This window comes from Pseudopipra pipra, chromosome 1, assembly GCF_036250125.1.
Source record: "Pseudopipra pipra isolate bDixPip1 chromosome 1, bDixPip1.hap1, whole genome shotgun sequence".
NCBI lineage: Eukaryota > Metazoa > Chordata > Aves > Passeriformes > Pipridae > Pseudopipra > Pseudopipra pipra.
Genome location: NC_087549.1, coordinates 75,604,201 through 75,626,057, shown reverse-complemented (window position 1 = coordinate 75,626,057; position 21,857 = coordinate 75,604,201). Strand labels below are relative to the sequence as shown.

Genomic DNA, 21,857 nt, shown 5'->3' with positions numbered 1-21,857 from the left:
TAACTGTCAGTATACTATAACACTAAGATCATCCCTTCCAACAAGTAAACCCCATAGAAGGTAAATGCTGCAACAAAAATTCCTGTTCCTACGTGCAATAGAAGTCAAAGAAGTATCTTTCCTTTTGCTGATGATAATTCCTGACAAATAGCTATAAAAGCTGCCTGAGCTGACCCAATGGAAAACCAACAGTTTGTTAGCCTATTTTACTGCTACTTAAACAAAGCAACAACTGCAGAATGGTAAGAGAAACCAAGAAGACTTGAAATAAATGAGAAAGCATTACTACATTAAGAAAAAATACACCAGTAACTCGGGGGCATTTACTTTTCTAAAGGAGCTGGAGTATACTGCCCAGATTCAGATGGGAAATTGAGCTCACCATTCCTTGTGCCATCCATTTTCCCCAATGGTATGTGTAGAGCACAGAAGATCTCTGGCCTCATAAGCTATAAAATGCCAGTTTATAGATACAACTGAAGGTAAAAGGTGTTCACAGTAAAGGATTCTGGGAGAAGGCCATTAAATTCAGCCTCAGTAATCTGCAAACAGGAGTTGTTTGCATATTACATTTACCATTTAGTAACTGGAAAGTGGAAATGGTGTAATATGAAGCTTACTTCATATTACAAACAGCACAGTGAACATCATGTAGCACAGGGTAAGCTGTCCTGAAAACGTTTTCAACAAATCAGACAAAGAAATGGCACGTATAATGACTTCACACAAGAGGTTCTGCTCAAATTAAGCATGGGTGTAACAAGACTCCCCATAAGTAAATTAAAAAAAAAAAAAAGAATAGACAGATTTTAGGTAGTTTGCCTTGTTATTTGCCTTATTTGGAAAGGAAAACAGGGGCTGGGTAAGCAAAGGAAATACAAATAACTTTAAACGGAAAGATACGGGAACTGAGCCAAAGCAGAGACAGAACACAAGTCAACATAATGCTGCATCAGAGTTTACAAAAAGAGAAAACAAAAAGCGAAAATAATTAGTTTCATATTAACACAACTGATCTTGAAACTTTAATACAGCTTATCCAAAAATTAAATGCAAACAACTTGTAAACTGCCACCAAATGCACACATAACGTGTGCAATGATTCCGCTGAATGGAAGAATGTATACTGTGCAGATGAGCACTTAGGGGAGAAAATGGTTGTGTTATTTAATGATATTAGACAACTCAGCATGGCCTAGCAGATGATGTTTGCATAAACACCAAAAACTTTGGAATCCCACAGCTAGCCTGACTTTTAGGCAATTACGTGCCCCTGAATCTGACCGTTGACCAGGTTCTCCAAAGCTGTGCTTGTACGTGGGTTTTCACTTTGGATGTAGAGCTCAGCTTAGTCTTACAAAACACTGTCAGTGCTGGAATCTGAATCTGGTCGTGGTCCCTTCTCTCTCTCTTTTGGGATATAAGAGGTGCGAGTGCTGTAAAACTTCAGAACTGTTTAGTTTCTAGTTCATGTGATTATATCACATATTATCTGAAGAAGAAGGAGCTGCATACATGAAGTCTGCCTGCAGACTGCCCTGATGATGTACTATGGGAGCAAAGTACACCCCTTGCCCAGAAACCAAGGAAAGGTGGAGGGAGCAACTGAGCTCACGCAGGCTAGGGCCCATAGCAAGCTGGGAAAGGAAGGAGAAACCCAGCAAGCAGGGAGTTTCCAGCACTGAGTGTAGACAAGAAGCTCTAGAGAGGAAGAAATGCTTGCAGGGAGGCACAGAGGAAAGCCAAGTCTCTGAGGTCACTGAAAGGTGGAGACATTCCTTGGGATCCAGAGGAGATGAGCAACCCAAAAAACCACTCAGCATGGCAGGAATGTGAAGGAGGACTCCACCCAGAAGGCAGACAACTAGGAATTTGTTTGCAAACCTTTTATTGATCAGGAACTCTATCAGTAGAGTCAACTACCTTCTAGTGTGTAAAACTTTGCTCTGGTTTCTCACTTCTGCATTCCAATAAAGCATTTGCTTTAGGTACTAGAAGTTGGTGGCATGTGGACTTCAGGGAGGTACACACAGCCTCCCAGGCTGCCTCATGAGAGGACTTTTTTGCCCCCTACCACGCAGGACAGATATTGCATAACAACAGCAAATTGCAGAGGAATCACTATTTACATACTTTGAAAAACTATGGTGTAATATTAACATTACCAAATTTTAACTTCATGGAAGTCTTCTCTAAAATGTAGTTCAAGCTACTTTAAAAACTTTCCCAACGTGTTTTTACTGTAGTGGGTGCATGTTAACTGCTTAAGAATTGCTGCTGCTTTTGTCTGGGAGAGAGTTAATTTTCTTCACAGTGGCTGGTATGGGGCTATGTTATGGATTTGTGCTAAAGAAAGTGTTGATAGTATAGAAATGTTTTTGTTATTGCTGAGCAGTGCTTACACAGAGCCAAGGCCTTTTCTGCTTTCTGTACCTCATTGCTGGTGAGGAGGCTGGAGGTGCATGGGAAATTGGAAGGAGACATAGCTGGGAGGGGTGAACCAAATTGATCAAAAGGATATTCTATACCATATGACATTATGCCCAGGATATAAAGTGGAGGAAAGAAGGAGGAAGTGGCGGGGACATTTGAAGTGACTGTGTTTGTCTTCCCAAGTCACTGTTACACGTGATGAGGCCCTGCTCTCCTGGGGATGGCGGAACAACTGCCTGCCCATGGGAAGCAGTGAATTAATTCCTTCTTTTACTTTGCTTGCATGCATAGTTTTTGCTTTATCTCAATCCACAAGTTTTCTCCCTTTTACATGTCCCATTCTCCCCCTGGTCCCATTGGTGGGAGAGTGAGCAATCAGCTGCGTGGCACTTGGTGGCTGGCTAGGGTTAAACCACAACAGAAATGAAAGTAAAATTTACTGTGGATTGAAAGCTACTCAAAGCCTCTTACTCGACTGTGGTAAGGGTCTGACTTTGCACCAGAAATACACTAGTGAGTAGACACTAATTTACAAGCATATCCCCTCACATAACTGTTCTTGCTATGTAAAGAATTATATAATCAAATTAATTTTTCTCTGGAGAACTTTTTTTTAATACTTGTGTATCAATTTTTTTTCTGTCACTGAAGGGACACACAAATATGACAGCCCATCAGCAGGAACTTAAACATATTTCCACCACCGTTATTTTCATCCTATTTCTAAATCTCAAACTGAGATTGTTATATTCTAGCAAGAAAACATTCTCTCAGGTCGAAAGGCGGGCCTATTTTTGCTTGTTTTGTTTCAGGAATATTTCCCCACATATTAACTCTCCAACTCATATGTTACACTTTTTCAATTCAGAAAACACATAGGAATTAAAAACACATAGAGCATAGGAACCAGCCATTTTGATCCTACAAATGATATTCTCAGGGATGAGTGAGATTCCCACTGAAAGGAAGTCTTTTTAAAGGAATTAAAAACCCAAAAATAAGTAAGATCAGCCAAAGTTATGAACAGCATCTGTATCACTGAGAACAGAGAGGAACCAGTCACAAAATTCATTAACAATATTCAGTGCTGTAGATTGCAAAGGTTATAAATTTTAAGGAGCAAAATGGGAAGAAAACAGGAATGTGCATATTTGTTGCACAAGCCCAGATTGTTTCCCTTATAAAACCCTCTATTTTCAGACTTGATACTTGTCCCCTAAACATGTGATCCAGGTTGAAAATGGAAATAAAGCCCCTCAATGTGTGAACATCATAACATCAAAGAAAAGTAGAAGATACGTAGGGAAGATTTCCTTCATGCAGTTACTATCTACATGTAAAATCTCATTACTGATGCAAAATTTTTACCCTCAATTTTAATGTGCCTTTCTTTGTAAAAATCAGCTGCATTATGTGCTAGTTTTTGCTGGGGTAGAGTTAAATTTCTTCACTGTAGCTGTGTTGTGTTTTGGGTCTGTGCTGGAAATGGTGCTGATAGCTCAGGGATGTTTTAGCTATTGCTGAGCAGAGCTCACACAGTGCCAATGCCTTTTCTGTTTCTCACCCCACCCCACCAGTGAGGAGAATGGCAGGGCACAGAGAGTTGGGAGGGGACATAGTCAGGACAGCTGACCCCAACTGACCCAAAGGATATTCCATACCATATGGCATCTTACTCAGCATATAAAACTGGTGGAAGAAGAAGGAAGGGGGGACATCTGGAGTGATGGCATTTATCTTGCCAAGTCACCATTACATTTGATGGAGCTCTGCTTTCCCAGGGACGGCTAAACACCTGCCTGGTCCATGGGAAGGGGTGAACAAATTCCTTGTTTTGCCTTATTTGTGTATGCAGCTTTTGCCTTCCCTATTAAACTCTCTTTATTTCGACCCATGGGTTTTCTCACTCTTCTGATTCTCTTCCCCATCCCATGGAGGGAGTGAGCAGTGGTTGTGTGGGGTTTAGTTGCTGGCTGGGGTTAAACCAGGACAAGTAGTACCCTTAGGTGGTAATTCCTTTCTCATAGGCATCCCCCTCTCCCCCCCAAAAAAGAATAAAAGGTAGGATTATAAAACAATTAGATTCTAATCACTAAATATAGCACCAGTAAAAGAGATGTAAATTGGTCTGTGAGCACACAAAGTAGCTCTTATCATGCTCTTCTCACAGAACATCCTTTTAATGTTGTCTGAAGTGGCACAGTGATTACTTCTGTCTTCCATAAAGATGTATTATGTACAATTTGGAGACCTTCAAGAACAGAAGAAAGATTTGTGCAAACAGAGGTTATCCCAACATGTAAAGCCTTCCCTCCTACCTTGTCATCCTGGGAGTCGGGCTGGAGAAGACTATGTTGCTGAATTGCCATCGGAGGAGGAAGTGGTACAGCATCTGCTCCCTCTTCACCTTCCTCCTCTCCACAGCTCTGCATGCCTGAAGAGGATGACTTGGAGAGAGTGCCACTGCTCAGCCCCTCATTTCGACCTCTCTGTAAAAAACATCAAGACATTCAAGCTCTGATGTCTTCTCAACAGCATGAAGCTTGTCTTAAGTCTGTTATGTAGTTTCAGCCCTCTCCCAAAAAGTCAAGATGCTCCTATAAATACAGTAGGATCCTCCTTAACAGAGGGGGAAAATGCAAATGCCAAAGACAGTTTTCAATCTTTGGTAAAAGCAGATGGATTGAGACACTAAGAACAAGACATTCAGCTTGAAATTTACTACAGGAAAGCGTTATCAAAGCCATGCTTTCTTTCCAATTTCAGTTCTGTAATCTTGCTATGTATCATAGGAAAAAACCCCTGCTATCGCTACATGAAGTATTTTGTTAATTATCCTTTCTGTCCCCCACAAGGAACTATGATTTCAAGTACCCAAAGTTTAGTGTAACTGATCTTGCAGGATAATTCATCTATCTTTACAGGAAGACAGCATAGATGGTTATTGTTTTTTCCTGACTTTAAGGTTTTCCCCTCACTCACAGAACTGCAGAGTAACAGATACTTCCATAACAGTGCTGCAAGTGCAGCACAGAGGGTCTCTTTCTACAGCCTGACATCCAAGGACAGAGGTCAATACTCATTCCTAAGCAACATCTCTCGACTCACTATGCTCCAAGTCTCTAGTCTCTTCTTTCCCTAGATTCACTGTATAATATCATTAATGTTCCAAGCTTGTAGCAAAATATGTTGTGAGGAAAAGAAAACAATGCAACATTAAAAATTGGGCATCTGCATGGTAAGTACCAAAACTGTCAATCCTGGTAAAAAGGACTAAGTGTATAGCATGCATCTAGCTCTGCCCTTGGAAGCAGTAAGATGACATTTCATTTTAGCCTGAAATGTAGGTTTGTAACAAAAAAGAATTTGGCTCTTATCTGCACCTAACTGGAGGCTGGTTTTGTTCATACAGAGTTCCAGGCTTAGAAGGAGGGGCACATGCTTGTAGGAGGAAGGGAAGCCCTCAGTAGATGTTGTTGGTGGCAAAGTTTGGAACAGTTCACAGTTTTCCTCCCTCCAATGAAAACTGCCATGCATACTATTTGACTAATGGTAACTACCTTTTAATTCAAAGGGTCAGTAATTTTTCTGTGTTCTGACTCTTACTCAAGGTGTAAATACAGCTTTAAGCAGTTAAGCAGCTCTCCCAATATCTTCCCTGACCCATCAACAAGAAAAGGAGAGGAAGTACAAAATGACCTGATTATTCCCAGACCTTGAAGCACCTTTGTTCACAAAGGTGCTTTCCGAATTAGGATAAGAGAGCAAAGCCAAAGAACAACTTTTTACTCTCCCATTTCTCTTTTTCAATTAGAGACCCTTCACAGAGCTTAACTAACACTCTCAATGCAGAGGGCACAAACTGTCCCTTGCACAGTACTTATGCAGAGTATAGTAGTCAACAAAAATGAGCACGGGGCACATACTACTCTGCTCCACTGCTGGACAGTCAACTGAGGAGACAACCTTCACCTGACAACATTAGTTCTTTGAAAAATATAAAAACAAGTCTTGGGAAGCTGCCCTGAACACTTACCTCTTCAATGGTTTCATCTTGTGGGGTTGCTGCACTATCATCAGAGTCCTTCTGAGAGCCCGCATCGGCACTTTTACGAACCTCTCTACTCTTCTTATGCTTGTGGGCCAGTTTCTTCACATGCCCATCTGCTTTTCCACTGCTAAGGCGCCTCACAGGACTGGTAAGCCATTTCCTCAACGTGTTGCCAGGGCGCTTGGGGCCCGGGGAGCTCTGAGCACCAATCATGTGGGCCTGAAGTGATGTTACTGAAGCAGGAGGACTGGCATCATTGCTGGAAACTGAAAGGGAGTCTGGAAAAAGAACAAGGAAGGCATTTTGAAGCTGAAACACAGGCAAATAAGAAAAAAGCTAAATGGATGTATGTGATAACAGATATCAGATTAGATGTATGGACAAATCAATCAGATTATTTGGAGGTAATCTGGCCTTTAATGACACTACAACTATCAGTGTACATGCTGCACGTGGTTGTCCATAGACAAGCTTGTAACAGTCAAGCTTCATTAAATTGCTTCTGCCTCAATTATAATTCATACTTCCCACTGCTGATACTTATTTGATAGTGAATTATACTTTCCATATGTCATCTAACTTTATGGAAGGATATGCTTGTTTTATCTTTTAATGTTTACTGCTTTGAGCGAAGACATGAAGGGTAACTATAACTGCCTAAGTAAATAATTTTTCAAACACTAAATTCAATTACAAATGCTCCAATTACTTTCATTATTTATTTATTTACCCTCCCCTTAGGACAAAAGGAAGAAGAAACCAGAAGAGAGTTAAATGTCTGTCTTTTGCTTAAATCTTCTCAGACTTTTGGCTTTGTTTTGTTTGCTTTTTAAGAAGGCACAGAGCAATGTTTAAAAGCCCACTTGCTGAAATCTCAGGATCAGCAGTAGTTCTCAGCATGACATGCTTGAAGTACTGTAATGAAACAAAGGCTACACTTTTCTCAAGTCACAGTTAAATGTGCATGAGGTCAAGAATATTCCCACTGAGGTTCCTGTCACTTGAACAGGACTGTATGCTTACAGTGAACCTCCACTGGTTACCTATTGTGAGACTAGGTTTCCTTTTTCCCCATGCAGTACAATGCTTTTTCCCCCAAAAATTCTCTTTTCCTAAAAACATACTTTTTTTTTTGGGGCGAAACATTCTTGTAACACCACTCCTATAAATATTATTTACCACTAGGGTATTAACAAGATTCTTGTAGGTTGTCAAATATGGAGTTTTTTTCCCCTGTGCGTGCACTTTTGCAGACAGATAGTTTACAGAAGGATGACATAAATAATGTTTTGTTGAATGTTTCTACGCTGGGAGTTAAATGCAGTGCTTGTATTCCTTCTTGAAGCTTGACACAGATGTTCAGGTCACCTCTTCTGGCAGCTTTTCCCTAAGAGGTGCACTGCCAGTCTGACCAGAGATAGTTTGAATTTTGCAGAATAATATGGACACACTGATGTACCAATACACTTCATCATAAACACCCAAATACTTTGATCCATGCACAACTATGTGAGTCTGTTCCGTTTCCACAGAGCACTAAGCGTAAATCACGGTTTTGAACAGAGATGGGGAAAGAGACACAAAACATGAAAATAAGAAATTAGGGCTTTTTATTTTTCCTGCACTATTCAAGCTGTTTCAAAAAGGGCATCCTTTCCTTGGAATCCCAAATTGTGTTCTGTCATACTGTTTGCAAAAGTTTTTCTCTATTCCAATAAAACCCATTGCATGTCACTATTAAGATACACCAGTTTTCACGCCAAGAACATCTGTAGTTTATAGCGTTATGAACACATACATAATAATTGTGTTAACCACCCCTTTTCATTGCTTCCATAAAGCAGAAGATAAACTTTATAAAGCATGCCTTCAGTCTAACAAGCTAGCTGCTAACACTTTAAAATCAGGATTCATCTATAGAATTATCTTCTAGCTGTTGTGCACACAGTTAAGGAGAGTTCCTATGATGTCATTAACCTGGTTTCAAGGCTTTAAGTAATGGGTACTACAGAGCTACACCAGTTTGTCTCTAAATCATGGGTTAGCAGTGCTACAGAATTGCCACATTATTTTCTTGTTGAAGTGGAAAACATAAGGAAGAAATTAATTACTTATAACAATGGTTTTCAACTTGCAATCTGAGTATCCCTCAAGGCCCCTGGATTACTGCTAAAGGGTTATCAGCACATATGCAAGAAAAGCAAGCTTACTAGCCATCAGCGTCCACATCATGACAGATTTTTTACTTCATTAAAAAAGAAAGTGATCTGCTTATTAAAAAAATTCCAAACAAAACTTGCAACCATCTGCAAGCTCTCCACAGGAATCCAAACAATCTCCTATTAAACCTCTGTAAGAAGTTAGATTGACTGCTCTTTCACCAAACTTAACTTTACCTTTACTGTATCGGGCATTTTAGTTGTTATCAGATGCCTTGTTTCAGAAATCATAGCAAACATCAGCTGATGGGTATTTCAATAAACAGCCCTCTGCTAATCTGCTAGTGTAATACAGAAGATGAGAAAACGGTGCTGGTGTTCTTGTAAATAAGTTTTTTAAAGCACAAACTAAATGACTTGTTTTCAAGATTCCAAAGCTTGAAGATGTTATAATCACTCAGCCAAGTTTTTCTTTCATTTGTATATATTTTTCTGCTCAGTGATGGTTCATACAAGGTTCCTTCCATACAAATAAAATAAGAGAACATTCACTTGTTTATATAAGAAGAAAAAAATAAACCTTTGCAGAAGTTCACCATATACTGTTTTGTATTTTTGTAGCTGTTGCATTTTTTTCTGATTACTCCTTTCTAACAAAAAGGCAGCATGGTGGTGCAGTAACTGATTGCATAAGATTTACTTTTATATAAACATTCCTACCTCTAAGCATGTAACATGCCTGCAGTTAATAAACCCATTTTTCTTTTTATAAAAAGTGTGCTCCACCTCCTCAAATTCTCACACATCCCTTTGACAATCTACACTTACCAACTACCAAATTTCTTGTAAAATCAAGCAGTACAGGGCAGAGCCCCTGAAACTATGGAAGACAAATATTTTAATTTGACTGTACTTTTGTGCTACCACTCCTAATCTTAACCCTAGTTGGCCAAGAGTTTGTAGGCAGGGGGAGGGAAGAGAGCATGAAATACATGCACTCTGCTCAAGTGAAGAGGATCTAAGAGACAAAACAATGTTAGCTAGACATGTTTCGCAGCACATACTTTAGCCATATCCTCCCACACAACATTAGTTTTCATTTAGTGTGCAGCATGTAACTGCTTCTTATCTTCTTTTCTGCATGATTTAATATGAAATACTCACTGGAGTATTATTAGGGCTTCAGGGAATCATAAAAGCAGACATAGTGTAAGCAGCACACCAAAATGATAGCACTGTTCCACTTTGCTCTTTAAAGCATGAAAGCTCCAGGGGAGAAGGAAAATCACAGAGGTTGGGGACCTCTGGAGATCATCTAGTCCATGCCCCCTGCTAAAGCAGGTTCACCCCCATCAGGGTGTATGGGATTGTGTCCAGGCTGGTTTTGAGTACCTCCAGAGAAGGGGACTCCATGACCTTTCTGGGCAGCCTGTTTCAGTGCTCTGCCACCCTTACAGTAAAGTTCTTCTTCATATTCAGATGGACCTTCCTATGTTTCAGTTTGTGCCCGCTGCCCCTTGTCTGGTCACTGGGCACCACTGAAGAGTGTCTGGTCCCATTCTCTTGAAACCCACCCTTAAGCTACTTGTATGCATTGTTAACATCTCTTCTTAAAATAAATAAAAATACTGCATTGCCATAAAAGCATCAACCTAAAGATCATTTTTTAAAAAAACTAGCATTAAAAAAAAAGAGGTTTAGAATCACCAGTGTTAACCTGAATGGAATACCAACCCACTAGCCTCTTCAGAGATCAGACCTGATTTTTTTTGCCTCTCTTTAAATTTGCAGAAAACATCCCCACAGCCTCATAGTTGAGTTAACACTCACTAGAAATATTCCATGCTAGTATTTTCCAGTGAGGCCCTTTACCATCTATTTTCTCATCCCATCCCAGCTGACAGGAGTCCAGATTCTCAAATTACTTACTCCCAGGACCCCAGTAACAGTCATGTACAAAACCCAGGTGCTCGAGTTCATACATTTATGTACAGGCATTGCCAGATCCAAGCATTAGGGCATATCAAATCCAATACAGGCGTTTTCAAGAGCACCAAAAGACCTTTCACCTCCCCTATGAGAACAGCCAAATGGGTGTGTCTTATTTCTCCCTGTCCCATCACTATATTCTACTGCTGTCTATATAGGGATACAGACTTGGTTTGATTACCATGCTTGGGATTGTTTACATTAAATTGGTTTTGTTTCCTTTATGACTACACAGAAAATTATTTTTCTAGGGTTGCTCAAGAATATTTTATCACTAAGACACGCTAAAAGGAAAAAAGGAGTATTCAGAATTCAACCAAGAACAACATGGAATTTTAAAACCAAAACAGATGGAAGAAATTTGGGGTATGCTAACCCCAACTGTGTTTCAAGTACAGTAAACTTTCTAGTGAGCATCAGATTCCCGTTTAGAAAAAGATAAATGCAACAGATGGACATCTTGGAGAGAAGAAAAACCCAACACACATATAATGATCACACACAGCAACAGCAATCCAACAAGAAACCACTGAATTAATAAAGTCACTACTTGTTCAAGTAAAGAAATCTTGCAATTCAATAAAGTATTTTAAAAAACCTAATGGATGGGGTTTGTTTTATAATTCATAGCCTCAATAAGAAAAGAAGGCATTTAACTGCCATTTCTCGGAAAGTAAAAACCACATATGTTGCTCTGGTGGTGAGGTCAGAGAGTTCATTCAGAGTCCATAAATATATTTTTGAAGCTAAAGGGCAGGCAGCATGGGTTCTGACCCCCTCAAACTAGGAGATAAAGTTACCTGGAACAAACAGGAAAATTTTGAAACTGGAAGGGAAATGGGAATTCTCATTCTAGTCCCAGCTTTTTTAACACTAGAAACATGCACATCTGTGATTAATAAACTGTTTTTTTCCCCCTAAAAAATAAATCAACCATGTTAGGCTAGTTGATGACTTGAAAGGCTCTGCTTCATATTAACTATTTCCATATTGCTGTTTTTTGAGTTTTAGTGCAAGGGGCTACAAAACTCCTGACTCTTTTACCTAGGGAATCAAACCAAGTCTGTTTGATGCCTGCTCTGCACTTCTAAACCCAAAATGCTCCAAAATAAAAAATAAGAACATTCACAATCCAGAGACGATGCAAACAGAGATGGGGCAAAGACTGAAAAATGGAGCAAAGCAAACTTAGCAACCTCAACTGGCATGTCACACTTCCAGTGCAAATCTGCCATCCACCATGAATTTTAAGGACCACCCCCCAAAAAGCAGCCTAGAAAGCCCATCAGAAGCAATTAACCAGCTGATCAGTAAGATTTGGTGCACGTACATTATCAGTATTTGGGGACAAGAGCTGCTTGTTGGTCAAAAAACAGAGAGCATGATCAACACTGATGCACTTGCAAGTTTAACATGTAAGGTGGAAACAGGTCAAGTTCAGTGATCTCCCAAGCCCACATCTACCTGCAAACACACACGCTCCAATCTAAGCCAAGCCAACATATCACCAAAGAAAGCAAAGATAGTTTACAAGCATCTAATGACAAAAGCCCAAATGCCACCCACATACACAGTGATCACTTGTTATTAGATGAGATGGGGAAAGTTTGAAAAAAACAGTGCAAGGATTATTTTAGTCATGGACACAGTCATGCAGTTTCTGCCTGGGAACTGCTTTTGACATAAGAGGTTATCAATCTGCCATGTACAAGACCATTCAGATAATTTTGTATGTATCCAGGAATTTTATTTCTCTCCTGCTGGGTATCCTCTTTAAAATAGCCTCGCTGCCTATTTTTTGTAATCCAGTACTGGAATAGACATCAAAAGGCATTAGATGTGTTTCAACTTTTAACAAGCCAACATAAAAGCAGTCACCATTTAAAGACAATGCAGCTTAAGCATTATCAGGCTTGCAAATGGGGTATTTCCACCATGCCCTTTGGGAAGCAAGAATTTCATTCGTGAGGTAAAGTAATATAATTTTCATTAAACTAGCTTCCTAAAAAAAAATTAAAAAAAAATCACGAAATGAAGAAAGCTAGTACTCAATATATGAAAGGAAATCCCTCAATCACATTTGTGTCTGGAGTGACACAAACACACTCAGTCTTCATCTCTGGTCAGGAAAACCTCTCCTGTCTTTTATTTCAAGTTACACACTACACTGAAATACAATTTTCTAATGTTTTCAGTGTGTGAGTAGACAAAGAGTTCAACTCCTTAGCATATCTTCCCTGATTAATGAGTTATCTGTACTAATTTTGACTGATACAGACACTAGTCCACAGCATTTGGATTTACATGTATTCAATAATTAAGTCTTCCAAGTCATCAAAAGCTGATTATGTTAGTATCAGATAGACTGGAATTCTAAGCTTGAGGCTAGATACTCTTAAGCTTCTCTTAATGAGATAGTAAACTGCCTCACAAGCAATTAAAAAAAGCCAACTCTCCCCCCAAGACAGAGACTGCCATCTTAATGACTCCAAAGGTCTTTCTGATATTGAGAAAAGTCATTCAGCAAACATATTTGCAACTGTCCTAGAGAAAGGAATGAAGAAAACTTCTGATTAAGAGCAAAATGGATACACTGTTCATCTGAGTTAAAAAATTATGAGCATATGCCTGAAAGGTTTAATACGCTCATGCTACTGATTTTTTTTAATATCTTCTCTTGCCTTCCTACCTCATAAATGTAAAACCAAGTTTTTGTAAACCAAGGTTTTACATTTAAGCTTTTAAACAGTTTTACGTGCATTATAAAGTGTACACAGAGGGAGCCGCAAACACAACTGCTACCTAGGAGCTAAACACCAACAAAATTCAGATGGAAAAAATCCTCCTCTTAAAAATGTTGGACAGTTTTGCATCCACACTTGTTTGGTGTTTTTTTTTTTTCTTTTTTCTTTTTTAAGCAGAAAGAAGACATGCTATTGTGCCAGAAAAAAAACTTTCCTAGGTTAATAGAAGCAGTTCTGTTTGTGCTCCCTGGAATTCAGACCACAGGGATATAAAGTGCCTAATCTAAATCTTGTAAACTGCTACAAGCACAAGACAGCACTACAGAAGGGAAGAGTGGACTTTGAGGGGCATTTCATCCTTTCCAATTAACTGTTTCTCTCTCCTGTTTCTAGAGAGAAATACATTTTGTGTCACAAGTAGGAAGCATTAAGAGTTACTTGCACTGCTGAAGTTTAGTTTCACAGTTTGTGAAAACCATGAGCTTTTAATAGATTAAATCTCAGCCTCCCTGTACACATCTTATATTTTAACAGGCAAGTCTGGATTTCAACTCTACTCCTTTGGCCACCTGTTTGTTCAGATCTAAAGATGGCTACATCCACATGCCTGGCAGGACACACCCAGGACGGATTTATGTAATTTAGCACTGTTTCTCAGTTAAGTTCTCACTCTATGTCAGTGCACTGAGCCATCCCCTCTACAGATCAAAGAGAGTGCCCCAATTATTTTAATATGATTATTTCCCACTGGAAGGGAGAGTGTATTTCTTCTAACCATTAACTGCACAGAGGTTTTGCGAGCTTTTGCATAAGAGCTAATGAACAGAAACTCATGTTCTAATTTTCAAGTATTCTCCTTTTTGCGAGCAACCTCCAGTGAGTTCCCTTGGGCAAAACTAGGGCCATCAGCCAGTTACTTATCTCTTGTATTTCACCTGTGCCTCCTGTTACATGACATAATTTTACATCACTGTGAAGGAACACATAAAATTATTTGCTCTGCAGACCTACATATGCACGCTTTTCAGTGACAGATCTAAGTTACATACTAACTCCCCCTCACAGGGGCTGACATATACTGTGTAATTCAGAATATTAAGGTGACACCCTTCCTTTAGTTGTGAAACTTCTTCAGTGCAAATAGCAAAAGAAAATTAGAGTAACAATGCTTTTCTATATTAGCAAACAGGTTTTCCAAGAGCAACAATGTATTTTCCTTATTTTGCTTTAAATACAGTAGCTTTTAAGATCAATTACTAACTGAGATGATTCACAAAGACTCAACTACATCACTCATTTTCAAAGCATGGGTATTTTGGAGCTTTACTGTGGAGATGTGAATATTTAAAAATGTTTTCATATGCTTTTTTTAGCTAGATGCCTAGCATCAGGTATATCCAACTACTTTAGGATGACCAATGTAGAAGATCAGATGAAGGCACGGCCCAACTACACTTCCCTCCAGATGAACAGATGCAGCAGAACCATTGCCAGGAACAACTTATAGGTCCAGGGCTACTGCCTCCTCACTATGTTGAGCTGAGAAGAGCTATGTACGGCCCTTGGCTCCATCACTGCTGCTGCTCACGAGTTTAAGATCTCGGCACAAGAAGCTCTTTGAGGGCACAAGACAGCTACTGAAGCAGTGGGAGCTGGCAGCGTTAGCTCCCTTCCAACTGCTCCACAGTACAATTCCCTGCCTTTGACAAAACCAAGCAGCTAGCTGGTACAGAGAAGTGAAGTCTGAGCCAAAGAAGGAAAAGAGTGAAGGCAGAAGCTTTGGGCCTGGGCCTCGTAGGCAGCACTAGTGCTTAAGACACTAGACAGAGTTTTGACGACTGCTGACAAGCTATTGGCCTTGTGCATGCTGTGTGCACCCTACTTCCCAAGAGTCATGCTGCATGATGTCAGCCCCAGAAATGCAGCTCTGCTGTTGGTGGAGAGCTGTAAGTCGCATCCTACGAATGGGAACCGCTACTGACAAGATTCGTGATAAGCAGTTACAGCTTTTAATTGGGGCAACTGCACAATTAATTCTGCTCATCTGTTACGGAGCTGTAGGGGTTTTATCATCTGCTACTTCAATTTTTGCTGCGAAGTAAATTTTTGCTCAGAAATGGATAAAAATAAACTCCAGTCCTAGAAATATAGCTCTGAAGCAGCACAACAACTCCTCTGATATGTTTTGTGCATTAGTCCAGAAGAGGAAAATTATGAACAGATATGAAACAAATATGTCCATATCAATACAGATGACAGAATGGCCAACCAAAAGGGGGGAGGGAAAGATGCATTCAGCAAACCCTCAGCTCTACTGAAAGCAGAGAAAGCTGTGGAGGAAGGGAGGGAGAGAAGTAAGTCTGCAGAGATTGCATTAGGAAGAATCATGATCTCCGATGTTATTTAAAGCAATACATGCCATGCTTCCCTGTGCAAACGTTCAGCAACGCAGGGCATACCAATGGAAGGAATTTATCCTAGGCAGATTTTAAAACACTCTCCACCACTTCAAGAAAAAGGCTGTATACTGGTAAGATATTGCAAATGCAAGTTTCAACAAGTCTGATCTCAAAAGGAAGGAAGGGGGGACACGGTTCTACTGCTGCACTGTTGAAACTGGGAATACATACATGGATAGTGAGGAAATTAGCTTCCACCACTTATGTAATCAATATAAGCAAGCTTCACAATTATGAAGACAAAAAACAATTTATACAATTTATAAATTTACAACAATTTATAAAATGCTGAGCCAAAATTACTTTTTTTCTTTTGTTCAGAAGTCTGAAAAAATTTAAGCAAGTATAACTTCTGCCATGTATTTAAAAATTAGTGACCTCTAGGAGAAGATGAAAGTAGATGCATTTTATTATCTCTCTTTTCCAAATGCCTTAAAAAATTCCCACCCATGAGAAAACCTCCAAAAATTCTCTAGTAAAACTGAGAGAATATATGACAAGTCAATAAACATACTTTGATACTACTAATTGCTAAGCATATCTTCAAGTGTACTGGTAAAGTTTATAAATATAAAGAGATAGTACACAGCGTTAATATTGAGTTACAGAAACAAATAATCCAAAAGAAATTATGACTTTATCAAATTTCATTAGTTTTAAACCCCCAACTTATTAGACTACTTGTACTAAAAAAATACTTGTTTCCTGTTCACATACTGCAGTTACATGTTAACCTAAACACATATACTAATCCAACAGCAATTTTAACAGTCTTTTTTCCTTTTCCCCCATCCTCTTGAGTCAAAGCAGAAGAGCTCATTAGAACAACTAGCAATTGTTTGAAGCCACAGCTTTAGCAGCAGCTGTACAAACACATCAATCTCAAGTTAGGAACTCTGACATAAGCTTAAGAATAATAATATACTCATACTGTTTAGCTTTGGGGCTATTATAATAATTTTGGTAATTTTCTCTTTCCAAATGTTATACTGTTTTAGCCCTCAAATATACATTGAAAAAGTAATTAAGGGAACTGGGAAGAAAGATGGAATGGCTGAAATAGTGACAAAAATGGGTCATCTGAAATTCCTATACATAAAAAAAGATGTTGCCTCCTTACCCAATTAACTGATAATAGTGGTAGAAATGAATTGTACTAACACTACTTTGCACTGTAAAACGTTGACCTGTTTGGTGCACAGATTATCTGGAGCATTACTGAGCAGAGTGAGGCCCTTGCAGCCATGCCACTGCTTTCAGCCTCCCCACTGCGTAACTAGATGACTGTAGGTGATGACAGACAACTTCCTCCGAGTGCAATCCCACCTCAATAACTACATTATCAAGAGCAGACTTAGATGACAGTGATTAGAAACTGAACTGGTCTGATATTTTTTGTCTTCAGATGGAAATGTAACCTGAGCAATGCGATGAGAGCACACATGATTTTAATAAAGGTCAGTCACACTGGAAAGGGTTTTTTTTAAACAAACTCACAGTCAAGGTTGACTAGCAGATAGCTATTGAAAGTCATAATACCAAACTGCTGCAGAGATGCCTTTCAGGATGAAGTATTTTAAGGGATTAGGAAAGGGGAAGATACTCCTTCAAAAATTCACCAATCTTGACTAAAGATGGAGTTAAAAGGGAAAGATAACTCCTTGTTATGAACTCCTTGGTATAAACAAGCATTTTAAACTATAATTATTTTAAAACTATAAGTTAATGGAAGATGTGACATTTTATCTCAATGCGCAATTCAAATACACTAAATACTACAAACAGAATCACTGCGATGTTCATTAACTTGATTACAGTCTCTTCAGGAATAACAAATGCACTACTCAATTTTCTTTGGCATGATCAAGCCCATATCATGTACACACAAAAAGCTACATTTTGTCATGCAATTTTTCTGTTGTTTTTGTTTCCTTCAACTACTTCCAATAAAGCCTTAGGATGAAGGTGATGTTGTCAACTGCCTTGAGTACCCAGTCATCTAAATTCTGATTCCTCAAATCATTCTCCAGCTCCCATCCATCTAATATTACCAAAGTGGCCACAGGAAAATGATGTGACAGGATCATGGGAGAGATATCCAAAACTGGTTTGGAAGCAGGAAGCAAAAGGTAAAAAAAGGTTTAAAAAAAAAAAAAAAAAGGCAGCAAACATCTTCTGAAAGGCAATAAAAAGATAAAAAGGCAAAGAAATAGAATTCTTCTTACTTGCTTTAATTAGACATGAAGCAGGGGGAGGGAGGGAAATCTGTATCAATAATAATAATTTCTACAGAACCATAATGACTGCTTATTTAAGTTACAGACTCAACTGTAAGCCTAAAATTATGGACAAATAAGTTATCTGGAGGAAACAAAATAAGAAATTTAATTAGCTTCTATTCATTCTTCTACTAAAAAAACCATTTCTTCTTTTTGTCAAGTCCCCCGCACTTCCTACAATGCATCTAGACAGCTGATCTCTATGCTGCTCTCTTCTTAGGGCAAAACTATCCCACGCAGTTTATATATTGGGTGGTGTGGTGTTTTTAAACCACTCATTCAAGAAGATTGACTGGAGGTGTCCAGTTCCATGTTCAAAGGAACATACCTATATTACCTAAATTCTGTTCTCATTATCTCTCTCTCTGGGAAGCCTTCTTGATATTGACTGCTCATTTTTCCATCATCTTTTGGAAAATCTAGAAATTCTTCACTAAGCTTTTTGAATATGCTTCAGTAGCAATACACAGGAATAGTCATCTTAGCAAAATCAAAAAATGCTTATCTATAAATACTTTCTTCTTATTACAGAAATGGAGTTACAAGTCCTTATTACATGAAGATTGTATTATAAATCTAACTACATTTCTTCTAGAAAAGCATACATTTTCCTATCATATCTTTCAAAAAAATCCTTAAAACTCAGAACCGAATAGCCGGTTTGAGAAAGAGCTGGGGCTAAAAGAACCACTTTAAAGTACTCCATTTTCATGCAGTACTTATACAAGGTCGGAGTGGAAAGTGCTGCAGTGGAGGGAGCAGACTTCCAGGGATTAGAGGTAGAAGGCTGCCTGGGACTAACTCCATACACATCTCTGATCCACACTGCTGCTCAGTTTTGGTTTATTTCACAGAGCAGGTAACCCACCTGAGAGCTACAGAAATGGCCTTTTCAAGTGACTAATAAGATATATCCAAATTAAAGGAGAAAAAAATTAGGAGTAGTTCAGATGAAAATATGGGTAGCTGTGGATCTTATCAGCTCACTCAGAGCAAAAAACCTGTGTAGCAATTCTTCAGGTTCACAAGCAGGGATGGCAATTACAAAAGGACATCAGTATCTCTCTTGCATAAGCTCCTATACCTCATAACGTGGAGTTTGGTTGTGGGGGGTTTTTGGTTGGTTTTTTGTTTGTTTGTTTGGTAGTTGTTGTTTTATTTGGGTTTTTTGGGGGGTGGGGTGGAAGGAGGGAATGGTACAGCATTTTCTGCAGGATGAAATCCCTGGTCTGGCTGCCTGTATGATTGCTCATGTTGGTGCACAAGAAGCAGCTGGATCCTATGTGCAAGCACAGGGTAAATAAACTAGCAGTACCTGACATGCAGCTCAATTTTTACTAACTGTGAAACAGCACCTTCAGCTAAGTCTCTTGCAAGTCCTGCAGCCTAATGATTCAGAAAAGCCATGTTGCAAGAACAAGTCTGTAAGGACAGAGAGGTCAGGAAAGTAGTTCTTTTGCATGTGTAACTATATAGCTGATACATGAGCTCTGTTTCAGGAGGATTTTTGTTGCATGCTCTTTGTGGAGATGGAAAGGCACACACAGCACATACTTAACAGCTTCCATCTGTATTCTAAAAGAACAGACTTTCAAAGTGTAGTGGTGAATCTATGCCAAGAATTACACCAACCCATTAGTAATAACTGGACTCTCCCACTGCATCCTCTGAGTTCAGTCCTCAGAGATTCTTATCCACTCTTGGACACCATTTGTTAACAATTACTTACAGTAAAAGCATCCTGTTTTATGGATGAATTATTTCTGAGGCTTGATATATCATAAAATGTTATGAAAGGGGAAAAAGATAGTTTGATTCACATACATTCTTTTAAGCAATCTATGACACATATAATGAATGTATTTCTTCAAAGTTAAATGAGAACTCCGTCTACTTTTACAACCACCTTTCCTCCTTCAAAACCCAACCCCCAGATGGTTAATAACTTCAGAATAAATTTGGGGTTTGTAGATTTATTCCCTGGATTTTATCCATGAGATTTGCCTCTCAAATTTCCCAAGTGAAATACAGACTCACACAATCCACATAGGGACTGAAACACATACATCCTATTGTTTCTTCCAGCTCATAAAGTAACTGAAAAAATATGTTATTTTCAATATTCAGTTGAAACTACTCAACACTCTCTCCAGCCAGATAACTGTAAACAACTTTAATATTCATCTTGTCTTGCTTGTCTCACATGCAAAGCATTTTTAAGTTACAGAAATGGGTGGAATTACCATGAGAATTGGTTTCCTCCTACCATCACCACTGCTTTCTCCAACTGATGTCAGATAAAGGCAAAAATACAATACTTATTTATTAGTTTCAGTAGTTACTTGCCAATTCATTACTCAAAGACCTATTTTCTTTCTCCCTAAATCTGAACAAGTTTTTCTTCCTCAGGCTTGATGAATAAGCAGAATAAAAATTCAGATAATTTAATTAGAGCAGGAATACATAATTATTAATTTCACATATATTCTAACATTTTAATGAAAAATAAACCAAACTTTTAATTCCTTAAAAAAAAACACTTTACATCTGTTACAAACAAAATCATGCACTAGAGTACATTCTGAGTATTAAGCCTAAATCCCAAATCGGCAGTTTTAAGTTTGCAGTGGTTAGTAATACTACAGAGATATAATTTTTTACTCCTTCCAGTTCAAGAGATGGCACAGTTACAGTTATACTGGGGCATGCAAATAAGCTTTGTTCCTCTATTATGAAAGGCTATTGAGCCTCCTTGTGACATGGTCTGTATGCACGGACATCTGTTTTTAAGACAGAGAAAGGGAACAATGAAGAATGTTTTCGAAACCATGTATGCTTGCCAAACAAGACTTCATGTGTGTCTATGATCTTAATTTATGGTAATAACGGAAAGCATCTCACTGATCAGGATGGACTACACCCAGCACTTTATAAAACACATTTTGTAAAAATTATTTGGAAGTAAAAAGCTAACCACTGCAGCGCCAAGAGTTCAAAAATGAAGCAAAGGAGATACAGCGAAGGCAGGAGAATGCAAAGCAACAGAAAGGGGAGAAGATTGTTGCTGTGCCATTAACAGACCTCCAGTTGATTAGGCAGTCACAGCTCCGGGTGAGGACTTGCTGTAAAATATTTTGCTGAGGAGCATTCCGCCTATCAGTTACTATTTATAATTGACTTCTTTCACCCCCACCTCCCTGCAAGATACTCTGTACTTGTTTACTTCCAAAAACTGGAATAACTGCTGTTAAAGGAAGTGATTGTGCAGCACTGAGGGCTACAGAGCAGCCTTCTGAAAACACAGCTCTATTGCTGGGATCAGAGATGACAGCCTGCTAACATTAACTCCCACTAGCTGGTACTCTGAGGCCCCATTACCTTTCAAGGAACTACTGAGAGATACTACCATCCCACGACGTGCGACCCTATCTTCAGACTTCTGAAGATAGAAAGATTACTCTGCCTTGCATCCTTGATTTCATGTTTGCAAGCCTTCCACCATCCTCCCTCTCCTCTCAGTTCATCCATAACAGCAGTTTGGATACTATCAAATAACACTGATTATAACTTGCCTTTTGGTATTTATTTTTAGTATATGCACACAGTATACAGCAACAGGTATGTTAAGACTTCAATCTAGCTGCAAACAGCTGGATTATAAAAAGAAGTCATCCCAACAGGTGCATCAGCTCCAGAAACTGAAGGTTAGCACTGCTTTGTCCTGCAGACATTTCCGATGTATT

General features: G+C 38.9%; 1 protein-coding gene across 1 annotated transcript in view; it reads right to left on the bottom strand.

Moving 5' to 3' along the window:
- Window positions 1–21,857, bottom strand: part of TRIO (trio Rho guanine nucleotide exchange factor) — a 248,913-nt gene that overhangs the window by 28,216 nt on the left and 198,840 nt on the right. The window contains 2 exon segments of the mRNA XM_064661587.1: window positions 4,752–4,922; window positions 6,470–6,762. Of these exon segments, the coding sequence (XP_064517657.1) occupies window positions 4,752–4,922; window positions 6,470–6,762 (464 nt within the window).